This window comes from Scyliorhinus torazame, unplaced genomic scaffold, assembly GCF_047496885.1.
Source record: "Scyliorhinus torazame isolate Kashiwa2021f unplaced genomic scaffold, sScyTor2.1 scaffold_372, whole genome shotgun sequence".
NCBI classification, from domain to species: domain Eukaryota; kingdom Metazoa; phylum Chordata; class Chondrichthyes; order Carcharhiniformes; family Scyliorhinidae; genus Scyliorhinus; species Scyliorhinus torazame.
In genome coordinates, this window is record NW_027308099.1 from 86,527 (window position 1) to 101,825 (window position 15,299).

General features: G+C 48.7%; 1 protein-coding gene across 1 annotated transcript in view; it reads left to right on the top strand.

The window, feature by feature from the left end:
* Nucleotides 1-12,378: 12,378 nt before the first annotated feature.
* Nucleotides 12,379-15,299, top strand: part of LOC140406216 (rhomboid-related protein 3-like) — a gene marked incomplete at its 3' end in the record, with an annotated part of 90,117 nt that continues 87,196 nt past the window's right edge. The window contains exon 1 of the mRNA XM_072494357.1: nt 12,379-12,604. Coding sequence (XP_072350458.1) covers nt 12,464-12,604 — 141 coding nt within the window. The remainder of the gene's footprint in view (nt 12,605-15,299) is intronic.

Consider the following 15,299-nt stretch of genomic DNA (forward strand, 5'->3'; position numbering starts at 1 on the left):
CTCCAGGTCATTTATAAAAATTACAAACAGCAGTGGCCCCAAAACAGATCCTTGTGGTACACCATTAGTAACTGGACTCCAGTCTGAACATTTCCCATCAACCACCACCCTTTGTCTTCTTCCAGCTAGCCAATTTCTGATCCAAACTGCTAAATCACCTGAATCCCATGCCTCCGTATTTTCTGCAGTAGCCTACCATGGGGAACCTTATAAAATGCTTTACTGAAATCCATATACACCACCTCAACTGCTTTACCCTCATCCACCTGTTTGGTCACCTTCTCAAAGATCTCTATAAGGTTTGTGAGGCACGACCTACCCTTCACAAAACCGTGTTTGACTATCTCTAATCAAATTATTCCTTTCCAGATGATTATACATCCTATCTCTTATAAACCTTTCCAAGATTTTTCCCACAACAGAAGTAAGGCTCATTGGTCTATAGTTACTGGGGTTATCTATACTCCCCTTCTTGAACAAGGGGACAACATTTGCTATCCTCCAGTCTTCTGGCACTATTCCTGTAGACTAAGATGACTTAAAGATCAAGGCCAAAGGCTCAGCAATCTCCTCCCTAGCTTCCCAGAGAATCCTAGGATAAATCCCATCCAGCCCAGGTGACTTATCTATTTTCACACTTTTCAGAATTGCTAACACCTCCTCCTTGTGAACCTCAAGCCCTTCTAGTCTAGTAGCCTGAATCTCCGTATTCTCCTCGACAACATTGTCTTTTTCCTGTTTGAATACTGACGAAAAATATTCATTTAGCACCTCTCCTATCTCCTCAGACTCCAAGCACAACTTCCCACTCCTGTCCTTGACTGGCCCTACTCTTACCCTAGTCATTCTTTTATTCCTGACATATCTATAGAACGCTTTAGGGTTATCCTTGATCCTACCTGCCAAAGACTTCTCATGTCCCCTCCTGGCTCTTCTTAGCTCTCTCTTTAGGTCCTTCCTAGCGAACTTGTAACTCTCGAGCGCCCAAACTGAACCTTCATGTCTCATCTTTACATAAGTCTCCTTCCTCTTGACAAGTGTTTCGACTGCTTTAGTAAACCACGGTTCCCTCACTCGACCACTTCCTCCCTGCCTGACAGGTACATACTTATCAAGGACACGCAGTAGCTGTTCCTTGAACAAGCTCCACATTTCCATTGTGCCCATCCCCTGCAGTTTTCCTCTCCATCTGATGTATCCTAAGTCTTGTCTCATCGCATCATAATTGCCTTTCCCCCAGTAAACGTAATCGAATTGTGGTCACTATCACCAAAGTGCTCACCTACCTCCAAATCTAACACCTGTCCTGGTTCATTACCCAGTACCAAATCCTATATGGCCTCGCCTCTCGTTGGCCTATCTACATATTGTGTCAGGAAACCCTCCTGCACACATTGGACAAAAACGGACCCATCTAATGTACTCGAACTATAGCGTTTCCAGTCAATATTTGGAAAGTTAAAGTCCCCCATAACAACTACCCTGTTACTTTCGCTCCTATCCAGAATCATCTTTGCAATCCTCTCCTCTACATCTCTGGAACTTTTTGGAGGCCTATAGAAAACCCCGAACAGGGTAACCTCTCCTTTCCTGTTTCTAACCTCAGCCCATACTACCTCAGTAGACGAGTCCTCATCAAACGTCCTTTCTGCCACCGGAATACTGTCCTTGACTAACAATGCCACTATCTCGCTATCACGTGGAGGCCCTCTTTTACCACCTTCCCTGAGCTTACTGAAATATCTAAATCCCAGCACCTGCAACAACCATTCTTGTCCCTGCTCTATCCATGTCTCCGAAATGGCCACAACATCGAAGTCCCAGGTACCAACCCATGCCGCAAGTTCACCTACCTTATTCCGGATGCTCCTGGCATTGAAGAAGACACACTTTAAACCACTTTCCTGCTTGCCGGTACACTCCTGCAACTTTGAAATCCTACTCATGACCTCACTACTCTCAACCTCCTGTATACTGGAGCTACAATTCAGGTTCCCAAGCCCCTGCTGAACTAGTTTAAACCCTCCTGAAGAGCATTAGCAAATTTCCCCCCCAGAATATTGGTACCCCTCTGGTCCAGGTGCAGACCATCCCGTTTGTAGAGGTCCCACCGACCCCAGAATGAGCCCCAATTATCCAGAAATCTGAAACCCTCCCTCCTGCACCATCCCTGTAGCCACGTGTTCAACTCCTCGCTCTCCCTATTCCTCGTCTCGCTATCACGTGGCACGGGTAACAACCCAGAGATAATAACTCTGTCCTAGATCTAAGTTTCCACCCTAGCTCCCGGAATTCCTGCCTTACATCCCCATCCCTTTTCCTACCCATGTCGTTGGTACCTATGTGGACCACGACTTGGGGCTGCTCCCCCTCCCCCTAGGATGCCTCCTTTTGTCCTCTTCACATCTTACTATCCTACGTAGCTTTCTGTCATCAGAAAATTTAGCAGCCAGATCTTCAGTCCCTACATCCAAGTCATTTATATAAATTGTAAAATGTTGAGGCCCCAGCATTGATCCCTATGGCACACCACTCGTCACATCCTGCCAACCAGAAAAATGACCCATTTATGCAATCTGTTTCCTATTAACTAACCGACCTTCAATGCATGCCAATATGTTTGCTACCCCGTACACAATGAGCTTTTATTTTTTGCCCGAGCTTTTGATGTGGCACCTTATCAAATACCTTCTGGAAATCTAAATACAGAACATCCACTGGTCCCCCTTTATCCACAGCATATGTTACTTTTTCAAATCACTCCAATAAATTGATGTTACAATCCCAGACCAGACCCCAACAATGGCTAGGATACTGGACAGAAACCCAATATTTTATTTAAATTTTGTAAGACTGTGAGGAAAGGATATTCACTCCAGGAGTGATTTCACCCAAAATAGGGATATCATTTTTAAAACACACTTTATTACTAACACAGTTTTCAAACACCTTTAACATCTCACAAGAATCCATGTGAAGTTTGCACATTCTTCCTGTGTCTGCGTGCACTCACACACAGAATCCAAAGATGTGCAGGGTAGGTGGATTGGCCACGCTAAATTGCCCCTTAATAGGATTTTTTTTTTTTTTAACCACACAAGAAAATAACTTACAATTACAGCTTAAACATTACAATCAGTGACAGAATAACCCTTAAATGCTATCTTTATTCCCATTCAAACAACGAAACCATCTCCTATCCCAATTCACTTTTGAATACAATTAGCACTCAAGAATTCTTGTTGTATGAAGATGACTTAAATACCCGCTTGGGAAAGAGATATCTTTTGAGACTGCTTTAAAGAAAGAGACCTAACTCACTGTCAGAATAATGCAAAATCTCTGGCGGTATTGCTTCAGAAACCTCAGCTCACCTTCCAGCCACAAACTAAAACTCTCTGAAAACCCTTAACACCAAACCCCTGGCTGCTCCCATTAACTACCTTATCTTAATGAACTGAACACACTATCTCTAATTAACTGCTCGGCAGGGAACTCCCTTATATCAATAAATATCTATTAACCCAAACGTTTACAATGCTTTAATTGCGCCGCTGGCTCCAAATAGACTAGCTGTCTTGCAAACCAGGATTTTTTTAAAACCCTACTGCAGCAGTCATACACGCATTAACCCAGGCTTTTAACTCTTACTGTACCAAATACATTTAATACAATATATCTGAAATTCCTACATTCATCACATTGGTTAAAATGATTTCCTGTTCACAAAACCATGTTGGCTCTGCCTGATTACTCTAGATTTTTCCGAGTGCCCTGCTGTAACAACTTTAATAATACTGTTGTAGGGAAAAATCCCTTGTACCAGTGCATTCAAGAGGCCGAGTCTCAAGGCAAGGTTCAAAGCGTTGTTCTTTATTGTACAATTACTGAAGCCTTCAGGGAGACCCACGCAGCCAGCTCAGAAACAGTGGCTTGGCCACATTGATCTCCACAATTACACATTCGCTCTGGATTTTTATAGGAATCCAAATTCGAGCGGGAACATTTGCTCAGACATAATAGTTAAAAAGTGGCGGGTAGTTTTGATTTAGATCTCTCAGCCAGGTTTAAACTGAGAATATGCATCCTATTTGGCCAGGAAGCTCCCTGGTAGACTTTGTCAATTTGCATCTGTATGGTGTGTGTCCGTGTTGATGAGATTGTCTGTGCTCGCTCCGGTGTCCCTCCCTTGTCTAATGTGTTTTCCATTATCTCCCTAATGTGTTTTCCATTATCTCCCTGATGTGTCTCCTTAACTAAATCGACCTCCGATGTCTGTGGCTGTGCTATGCTTTTGTTTCTGTGTTTGCTAAATGAGGTGTTAATGTCATCTTTGTCCTGCTGTGTGTGTAGGGGATGCTAATCTAATCTATACATTTCTTTTATTCCTTCTATTCTGGTTTCTTTGCCTGCCTTGGCAAAGAAATAGGAAATATCCTATTTCATTCTTTCATAAGTCTTTGCAATACAGTTGTGCCATATATCCCACTGCCAGGGTCTTGACTCGCAGATATCCCGATCTCCTGGCCATGGGGCCGTTTAAGATGCAGCTTCGTGCTGTTGCTGGGCAGAACAAGGGTCTGCTATCAATTTCGAATTAAAGGTCTCTCAGCTGTGCAGAAGGGGATTTAAACGAATGTCCATCCGGGTGTCCCCTTCTGCATTGTGGGCACATTATAAACGGTGCCAATCAGTCCAATAAAACAGTCCAATAAATGAAGAATGTTTGATGAGATGAGATAAAAATATGGTCTTGGAAAATGGCCTACTTCAATACCTTCTAACATTTTACCTGTAACAGATATTCAGCTAACTGGCCTGTAGTTTCCTGTTTTCTGTCTCCCTTTTTGAATAAAGGAGTTTTTTTTCACTATTTTCCAAACAAATGGAATCTTCCCCGAATCTACGGAATTTTGGAAAATTAAAACCGACAGATCAATTATCTCACAAGTCACTTCTTTAAGACCCTTGGACAAAGTCCATCAGGACCTGGGGACTTGTCAGCTCACAGCTCGACGGCTTTCCCAATACCACTTCTCTGGTGCTTGTAATTGGCCCGAGTTCCGCACATTCTCCCCGTGTCTGCGTGGGTCTCACCCCCACAACCCAAAGATGTGCAGGGTAGGCGGATTGGCCACGCTAAATTGCCCCTTAATTGGAAAAAAAAATGGGGTACTTGAAAAAAATAATTAATTTCCGGAGTTCCTCCCTTCTTTCCATTTCACGCTTTACAACTATTTCTGGGAATATTACTTGTATTCTCTATAGTGAAGATTGATGCAAAAGACTGGTTCAACTCATCTACCATCTCCTTATTTCCCATTATTAATTCCCCAGCCTCACATTCTATGGGACCAACGCTCATGATGTTAACTTTTTCCTGACCTGCCACCCATCTTTGCACAATTGTATGCTTTTTCTTTATGTTTGGTACTATCATTAACTCTTTTAGTTAACTACTTATGGCGGATCCTCCCCTTGGATTTTTTCTTTCTTGCTTCAATGTATCCATTCTGTATATTCTGAAATATCTACTTAAATGTCTGCAACTGCATCTCTATTTACCTACCCCGTAACCTAAATTGCCAGTTCACCTTAGTTGGCTGTGTTTTCATGCCCTCATAATTACCTTTATTTAAGTTTAAAACACTAGTCTTGGACCCATTCTTCTGTCCCTCAAAGGAATGTAAAATTCAATCAGATTATGATCGCTGCTAGCTAGGGGTGTCTTCACTGTATGGTCATTAATTAATGCTATCTCATTGCATCTCGATACCTGGACTCAACTACGAGGAGAAATTAATAGAAGATTTAATATCCTGGAATTTAGTAAGTTAATCATTGATTTCATTGGCGTTTGCAAGATAGGAAGAAAAACAGATAAAGTAAATGAAGAAATGTTGGCTCCACTAGTTGCAGAGGGAGTCTAGCACTAGGGGGCAAAGCTAAAAGACGAGAGTCAAGCAGGTGGAGGCATTCACCCCGGCCTAGGCCTAGCCAGTGGGTTGCTAAGGTACCGGAGCTGCAGCGTGGTGGAAATGAAGGTGAGTTGTTCATTCAAATCCTTGAGAGATCTTGAAGAATGTTTGTTGATCCTGCCTTGGAAAGTCAGCCTTCTTGAGGAAAATGGATGGTGTCATCATCCTGCAATTCTTCTCTAATCATGGACATCATTCCCTTGTGTTTATGTTGCTGATTTATTGTTTTCTTTTCTCCTGCAAGGGCATGCGAGGTGTGAGGGCGAGGGTGAGAGCCAGTTCTAGCAAAATCATATTGAGACAATTATGTGGAATGTGTGCAGTTTTACTCCTTTTTGTCATTATTTCTTATAATCCTTGTGGTTATGGGAGGGGAATGTTTTTTTAATAATCTTTATTAGTGTCACAAGTAGGCTGACATTAATACTGCAATGTGCACAGTGGTTAGCACGGCTACTTTACAGCACCAGGGTCCAAGGTTCGATTCACGGCTTGGGTCACTGTCTGTGCGGAGTCTGCACGTCCTCCCCGTGTCTGCGTGGATTTCCTCCGGGTGCTCCGGATTCCTCCCACAAGTCCCGAAAGATGGTGCTGTAAGGTAATTTCGACATTCTGAATTATCCCTCTGTGTACCCAAACAGGCGCCGGAGTGTGGTGACTAGGGGCTTTTCACAGTAACTTCATTGCAGTGTTAATGTAAGCCTACTTGTGACACTAATAAAGATTATTATTGTATAGATACTGTGAAAATCCCCTAGTGCTAACCACTATGCTGCCCCATTTATTCTTCTGTTTATCTGGGTGAGCAGTGTTCAGTGGTCCACGGGGATACCCCTTATTGTACTGGGAGAAAGGAGTCGGCCCTCCCTCCCCAGGGCTCCTAATTATTGGGTGTCTTGGCAATTCATCTTCTCTTTGGTGATGCAGTCTCCCTGATTGGGGCTGGCATAATCTTTTATTTTAGTAACAGTGGGGGGAGGTGCACTGCCCTGGATGTGTACTGGAGGTCCAAGGGGTGCTGATTTATTTTCACAGTAACTTCATCGCAGTGTTAATGTAAACCTACTTGTGACACTAATAAAGATTAGTATTATTTTGTGTGTCAGACTGTACAGGGCTGGGCCAGGTCCGGTGCTGTGGTTGGTCACCTGTTGCCCTGGAGCTTGGGATGTCCCTCCTCGAAGGCACTTATTAGGGACATCCTGAGAGGACTTTTCCTTGCGGAGTCTGCATGTTCTCCCCGTGTCTGCGTGGGTTTCCTCCGGGTGCTCCGGTTTCCTCCCATAGTCCAAAGACATGCAGGTTAGGTGGATTGGCCATGCTAAATTGCCCTTAGTGCCCAAAAAGGTTAGGTGGGATTACTGGGTTACGGGGATAGGGTGGGGGTGGGGGCTTGAGTAGGGTGGTCTTTCCAAGGGCCGGTGCAGACACGATGGGTGGATTCGCCTCCTTCTGCACTGTAAATTCTATGATTCTATTCTATGCACAGGGCCCTGGGGTTGAGCCGGTATCCTGTTGCCCCCCTGTGGTCAGAACACTTCTTATTTGATTGAGCATTTTTTTTTTCCCCTTTTACATCAACGATAGTGACCGTGCACGGGGAGGGGGAATACAGCCCCACGGTCGGGTCCTGACCCTTTGTTATCCTGTGATCCGCCCTTTTTGTTGGGAGGCATTGATAGCACTGATCATAATCCGAATATCGAGCTGCCGGTCCTCTCTGTATAATTGTGTGGAATGATGGTCCTGTACTGGGCATGAGACTGGGGTTATGTTGTGTAACATCCCCTTAGAACAGGGGTGCTCACAAATTGTCATAGTTTTGTTTTATAATAATAATAATCTTTATTGTCACAAGTAGGTTTACATTAACACTGCAATGAAGTTACTGTGAAAAGCCCCTCGTCGCCACACTCCAGCGCCTGTTCGGGTACACTGAGGGAGAATTCAGAATGTCTAATTCACCTAACAAGCACAGGGGCTGGAACTTTCCACATCCCATATAACACCCCCTCCCCTTTACTTCTAAGGTTCAATACAACAAATAACGACAGTATTTTTCTTTATATGGGTGAAGATAACGAATCTGTGATTGGATCCTGTGGGATGCAGACGGATGTGGTACCTGAGGGAAGGAGGTGGGGGTGAATCATTGCCTCTGGCGCTGGAATTGAGGGTGATGTATATTGTATGATTGTTGTGTGGTGTATGTTGTGTGGTGTATGTTCAGCCTTTACTTTTTCACGCGGTGCTATATCATTTCTGTGGTTTTGTGTTTTTTGTTAAAATGTAAAATGTATACAAAATATCATTTTAAAAATCAACAGCCAAATCTTTCATGAATAAAATTATGAAACATTCCTCCACAGAAAAAAGTGTTAGAAGTTGTACATTCCCTTCTGCAAACTGCAAACTACAATAGATTAATTGTTAAAAATCAAATCAAGGTGGGTGGATTTCTGGGCAACACGGCGGCGCAGTGGTTAGCACTGCTGCCTCACGGCGCCGAGGACCCGTGTTCGATCCGGGCCCCGGGTCACTGTCCGTGAGGAGTTTGCACATTCTCCCCGGGTTTAAGTGGGTTTCACCCCCACAACCCAAAGGTGTGCAGGTTGGGTGGATTGGCCACGCTAAATTGCCCCTTAATGGGGAAAAAAAAGATTGATGGATTTCTGTGAGTTAAAGATGTTAAGGGCTATGGGGCAAAAAGGTGAGTCTGTGGAGTTATATCACAGAGTAGCCGTGATCCCATTGCTTGTAGCACATTCTACACCCCGCACACGAAGTTTCAGGTCAGCCAGAATCCAGCTCGATGATGAACACAGGCTGTCATTTCCATTGAAGTCGCGTAAAATGTACGGTGACCAAACTCAAAGCTGAACAACTCAAAACTGTTACAGCCTGAAGTCAGCCTATCATCTGCTTACAGAAATGGAGTGTGATGAGGAGAGACGGTCCTTCCCTCAACATCCGAGCTATAAACAAGTTCATTTCTCTGTTGCTGATAACCTGTTGTATATTTCCTGTTTCCATTCAAAGCTGCAGCAGGATACAATTCGCTTTTTCTTTTTTCATGAGAGTTCATCGACCTCAAAGTTTAACGATGTTTCTCTCTCCCATTTGCTGTTTCCAGCATTCACTGCTTTTATTCCATGTTTCCGGAGTTCTGTTTTCAGTGTTATCATCTTTATTGTGCACAGCTCTGATTATAAATAAGGAAAATTAAATAGAATAGAATGCATTGTACCGGAATCGTTATATTGCAGATTCCCGACTGATAAGCGGGTTGTTTCCCCCTGTGTGCAGGGTGACCTCACTCTCAGTTGCAGAGTTTATCTCTGTTAATGTGGACACAGCCTTTGTTAATTCAATGGGCTTCAATCTGTGAGTTTGTGATTGTACAATCTCAACGTTGGCAGTGACTTGACCTTTGTGGGAGGGGTGGGAGGAGGAGAGAGATTTGCTGCTGTAAATCACAGCTTTTCACAGCTGATAATGCTCCAACAATCCCAGCAAGAGTTTGTCCATTTCCCTCTTCACTGACCGCACGTGGCGCGATTGAGCTGAGAAGCTGCATCTGGGAATAGAGGATGTGGAGGAGCCACAGGCAGAGCTGATCAGGGACATGCCGAGCTGGGACAGGCCGAGCCGAGCTGAGCTGGGACAGGCCGAGCCGAGCTGTGACAGGCTGAGCTGAGCTGGGACAGGCTGAGCTGAGCTGGGACGGGCTGAGCTGGGACAGGCCGAGCTGAGCTGGGACAGGCCGAGCTGAGCTAGGACAGGCTGAGCTGGGACATGCCGAGCCGAGCTTGGACAGGCCGAGCTGAGCTGGGATAGGCCGAGCTGAGCTGGAACAGGCCGAGCTGAGCTGGGACGGGCTGAGCTGGGACAGGCCGAGCCGAGCTGGGACAGGCTGAGCTGGGACATGCCGAGCCGAGCTGGGACAGGCCGAGCCGAGCTGGGATAGGCCGAGCTGAGCTGGGACAGGCCGAGCTGAGCTGAGACGGGCTGAGTTGGGACAGGCCGAGCTGAGCTGGGACGGGCTGAGCTGGGACAGGCTGAGCTGGGACAGGCCGATCTGGGACAGGCCGAGCTGAGCTGTGACAGGCCGATCTGGGACAGACTGGGCTGGGACAGGTGGAGCTGAGCTGGAAAAGGCTGAACTGAGACAGGCTGAGCTGGGGCAGGCCGAGTTGAGACAGGCCGAGCTGAGCTGGGACATGCTGAGCTGGGACAGGCCGAGCTGAGCTGGGACTGGCCGAGCTGGGACAAGCTGAGCTGGGATAGGCCGAGCTGAGCTGGGACAGGCCGATCTGGGACAGGCCAAGCTGGGACAGGCTGAGCTGGGACAGGTGGAGCTGAACTGGGACAGGCTGAACTGAGACAGGCCGAGCTGGGACAGGCTGAGCTGGGGCAGGCCGAGTTGAGACAGGCCGAGCTGAGCTGGGACATGCTGAGCTGGGACAGGCCGAGCTGAGCTGGGACTGGCCGATCTGGGACAGGCCAAGCTGGGACAGGCTGAGCTGGGACAGGTGGAGCTGAACTGGGACAGGCTGAACTGAGACAGGCTGAGCTGGGTCAGGCCGAGCTGAGCCGGGACAGGCCGAGCTGAGCTGGGATAGGCTGAGCTGGGACAGGCTGAGCTGGGACAGGCCGAGCTGAGCTGGGACAGGCCAAGCTGGGCTTGGACAGGCCAAGCTGAGCTGGGACAGGCTGAGCTGGGACAGGTGGAGCTGAACTGTGACAGGCCGAACTGAGACAGGCTGAGCTGGGGCAGGCTGAGCTGGGACAGGCCGAGCTGAGCTGGGACAGGCCGAGCTGGGCTGGGTCAGGCCGAGCTGGGCTGGGACAGGCCGAGCTGGGACAGGCCGAGCTGGGACAGACTGAGCTAGGCTGGGACAGGCCGGGTTGGGTCAGGCCGAGCTGGGTCAGGCCGGGCTGGGACAGACTGAGCTGGGCTGGGACAGGCCGGGCTGGGGCAGGCCGAGCTGGGACAGGCCGGGCTGTGGCAGGTGCCGCAGTTTTAACGCTTTCGGGGAAGGGCGGATTCCAGTTTTTAACAAACCCTCTCCAGGTCCAGACTCGATGGGCCGAATGGCCTCCTTCTGCACTGTAAATTCGATGAGGTTAATGACAAGTCCAGTTTCAATGTTGAGAGTTCTCCACCCAGAGCCACAATTCAAATATCCAGTAAATATTCCAGTGGAAAGTATTTCATTAATAATTAGTTGATCAACGCGGTCGTGAATTCCTGTTTTCTTTGGCGGGGAACTTTGATTAAAATAAACTTGACAAAACACGTTTCAGATGTGATTTTAAGGATCCCTCTCCGATGCGAGAAAATTACCCAATTCAAACCTAGTCCCCGCTCTGCCCCCGGGCGGGATTCCCGCTCTGCCCCCGGGCGGGATTCCCGCTCTGCCCCCGGGCGGGATCCTCGCTCTGTCCCCCGGGCGGGATCCCCGCTCTGCCCCCGGGCGGGATCCGCGCTCTGCCCCCGGGCGGGATCCTCGCTCTGCCCCCGGGCCGGATTCCCGCTCTGTCCCCCGCGCGGGATTCCCGCTCTGCCCCCCGGGTGGGATCCGCGCCCTGTACCTCAGGCGGGATCCTCACTCTGCCCCCCGGGCGAGATTCCCGCTCTGCCCCCCGGGCGGGATCCGCGCTCTGTACCCCAGGCGGGATCCACGCTCTGCCCCCGGGCCGGATTCCCGCTCTGCCCCCGGGCGGGATCCTCGCTCTGTACCCCAGGCGGGATCCTCGCTCTGCCCCCGGGCCGGATCCTCGCTCTGACCCCCGGGCGGGCAGAACCTGTGGGCGTGGGGGTGCGGGGACCTCACTGTGGGTGGGGAGGACACACTGGGGGAGGGGAGGACAGAAAGGGGGGGGTACGCATGGGGAGCTGGGGGGGGACACACACTGGGGTGTGGGGGTCTCACTGGGGGGTGGGGGTCTCACTGGGGGGTGGAGGTCTCACTGGGGGGAGTCTCACTGGGGGTGGGAAGGACACACTGGGGGTGGGAAGGACACACTAAGGGTGGGAAGGACACACTGGGGGGGGGCACTGGGTGGGGACACACTGGGGGGTCACCCTGGGGGTGGGGGTCTCACGGGGGTGGGAAGGATACACTGGGGGGGGGGGGAGGACACACTGGGGGTGAGGGGGCAATGGGGGTGGGAAGGTCACACTTGGGGGGGGGGAGGTCACACTTGGGGGGGGGGACACTGGGGGGGGGTCTCACTGGGGGTGGGAAGCACACACGGGGGGGGGTCTCACTGGGGGTGGGAAGCACACACACGGGGGTGGGAGGACACATTGGGGAGAGGGGAGGACACATTGGGGAGAGGGGAAGACACACTGGGGGGTGGGCTGTCTGACTTGCTGCTCATTCCGTTCTCCCAGATGCAGACAGGCGGGATGAGGAGCGGACACTGAGGAAGCTCCTCCCGAGGGAGCGGGGCTGATCCCGGGGCGGCGAGAGGCGGAGATGGAGGAGACGGAACGGGAAACCCGCCGGGGCGAGGCGGCAGAGCCGGAGAACGGGGAGGAGGACGGCATCGTGGAACTGGAGAGCCCGTGGGGTCAGCAACTGGAGAGCTCCGGGGGGCTTCCCTTGGGGGCTGAGGATGTAAGTTTAACCCAGTGTCCGTGTGTGTCTCTGTGTAACTCTGTGTCAGTATCTATCAGTGTCTGTGTGAGTGTCTCTGTGTAACTCTGTGTCAGTATCAGTGTCCGTGTGAGTGTCTCTGTGTAACTCTGTGTCAGTATCTATCAGTGTCTGTGTGAGTGTCTCTGTGTAACTCTGTGTCAGTATCTGTGTCCGTGTGAGTGTCTCTGTGTAACTCTGTGTCAGTATCTATCAGTGTCTGTGTGAGTGTCACTGTGTAACTCTGTGTCAGTATCTGTGTCCGTGTGAGTGTCTCTGTGTAACTCTGTGTCAGTATCAGTGTCCGTGTGAGTGTCTCTGTGTAACTCTGTGTCAGTATCTATCAGTGTCTGTGTGAGTGTCTCTGTGTAACTCTGTGTCAGTATCAGTGTCCGTGTGAGTGTCTCTGTGTAACTCTGTGTCAGTATCTATCAGTGTCTGTGTGAGTGTCTCTGTGTAACTCTGTGTCAGTATCTGTGTCCGTGTGAGTGTCTCTGTGTAACTCTGTGTCAGTATCAGTGTCCGTGTGAGTGTCTCTGTGTAACTCTGTGTCAGTATCTATCAGTGTCTGTGTGAGTGTCTCTGTGTAACTCTGTGTCAGTATCAGTGTCCGTGTGAGTGTCTCTGTGTAAATCTGTGTCAGTATCTATCAGTGTCTGTGTGAGTGTCTCTGTGTCAGTATCTGTGTCCGTGTGAGTGTCTCTGTGTAACTCTGTGTCAGTATCAGTGTCCGTGTGAGTGTCTCTGTGTAACTCTGTGTCAGTATCTATCAGTGTCTGTGTGAGTGTCTCTGTGTAACTCTGTGTCAGTATCAGTGTCCATGTGAGTGTCTCTGTGTAAATCTGTGTCAGTATCAGTGTCCGTGTGAGTGTCTCTGTGTAACTCTGTGTCAGTATCAGTGTCCGTGTGAGTGTCCCTGTGTAACTCTGTGTCAGTATCTATCAGTGTCTGTGTGAGTGTCTCTGTGTAACTCTGTGTCAGTATCTGTGTCCGTGTGAGTGTCTCTGTGTAACTCTGTGTCAGTATCTGTGTCCGTGTGAGTGTCTCTGTGTAACTCTGTGTCAGTATCAGTGTCCGTGTGAGTGTCCCTGTGTAACTCTGTGTCAGTATCTATCAGTGTCTGTGTGAGTGTCTCTGTGTAACTCTGTGTCAGTATCTGTGTCCGTGTGAGTGTCTCTGTGTAACTCTGTGTCAGTATCTGTGTCCGTGTGAGTGTCTCTGTGTAACTCTGTGTCAGTATCAGTGTCCGTGTGAATGTCTCTGTCTAACTCTGTGTCCGTGTTAGTGTCTCTGTGTAACTCTGTGTCAGTATCAGTGTCCGTGTGAGTGTCTCTGTGTAACTCTGTGTCAGTATCTGTGTCCGTGTGAGTGTCTCTGTGTAACTCTGTGTCAGTATCTGTGTCCGTGTGAGTGTCTCTGTGTAACTCTGTGTCAGTATCAGTGTCCGTGTGAGTGTCTCTGTGTAACTCTGTGTCAGTATCCGTGTGTCTCTGTGTAACTCTGTGTCAGTATCTATCAGTGTCCGTGTGTGTCTCTGTGTAACTCTGTGTCAGTATCTATTAGTGTCTGTGTGAGTGTCTCTGTGTAACTCTTGTGTCAGTATCAGTGTCCGTGTGAGTGTCTCTGTGTAACTCTGTGTCAGTATCAGTGTCCGTGTGTGAGTCTCTGTGTAGCTCTGTGTCAGTATCACTGTCCGTGTGAGTGTCTCTGTGTAACTCTGTGTCAGTGTCCGTGTGAGTGTCTCTGTGTAACTCTGTGTCAGTATCTATCAGTGTCCGTGTGAGTGTCTCTGTGTAACTCTGTGTCAGTATCAGTGTCCGTGTGAGTGTCTCTGTGTAACTCTGTGTCAGTATCTATCAGTGTCCGTGTGAGTGTCTCTGTGTAACGCTATGTCAGCATCAGTGTCCGTGTGTGAGTCTCTGTGTAGCTCTGTGTCAGTATCACTGTCCGTGTGAGTGTCTCTGTGTAACTCTGTGTCAGTATCTATCAGTGTCCGTGTGAGTGTCTGTGTGTAAATCTGTGTCAGAATCAGTGTCCGTATGAGTGTCTCTGTGTAACTCTGTGTCAGTATCAGTGTCCGTGTGAGTGTCTCTGTGTAACTCTGTGTCAGTGTCCGTGTGAATGTCTCTGTCTAACTCTGTGTCAGTATCAGTGTCCGTGTGAGTGTCTGTGTGTAAATCTGTGTCAGAATCAGTGTCCGTATGAGTGTCTCTGTGTAACTCTGTGTCAGTATCAGTGTCCGTGTGAGTGTCTCTGTGTAACTCTGTGTCAGTGTCCGTGTGAATGTCTCTGTCTAACTCTGTGTCAGTATCAGTGCCCGTGTGAGTGTCTCTGTGTAAATCTGTGTCAGTATCTATCAGTGTCCGTGTGAGTGTCTCTGTGTAAATCTGTGTCAGTATCAGTGTCCGTGTGAGTGTCTCTGTGTAACTCTGTGTCAGTATCAGTGTCCATGTGAGTGTCTCTACGTAACTCTGTGTCAGTATCAGTGTCCGTGTGAGTGTCCCTGTGTAACTCTGTGTCAGTATCTATCAGTGTCCGTGTGAGTGTCTCTGTGTAACTCTGTGTCAGTATCTATCAGTGTCCGTGTGAGTGTCTCTGTGTAACTCTCTGTCAGTATCAGTGTCCGTGTGAGTGTCTCTGCGTAACTCTGTGTCAGTATTAGTGTCCGTGTGTGTGT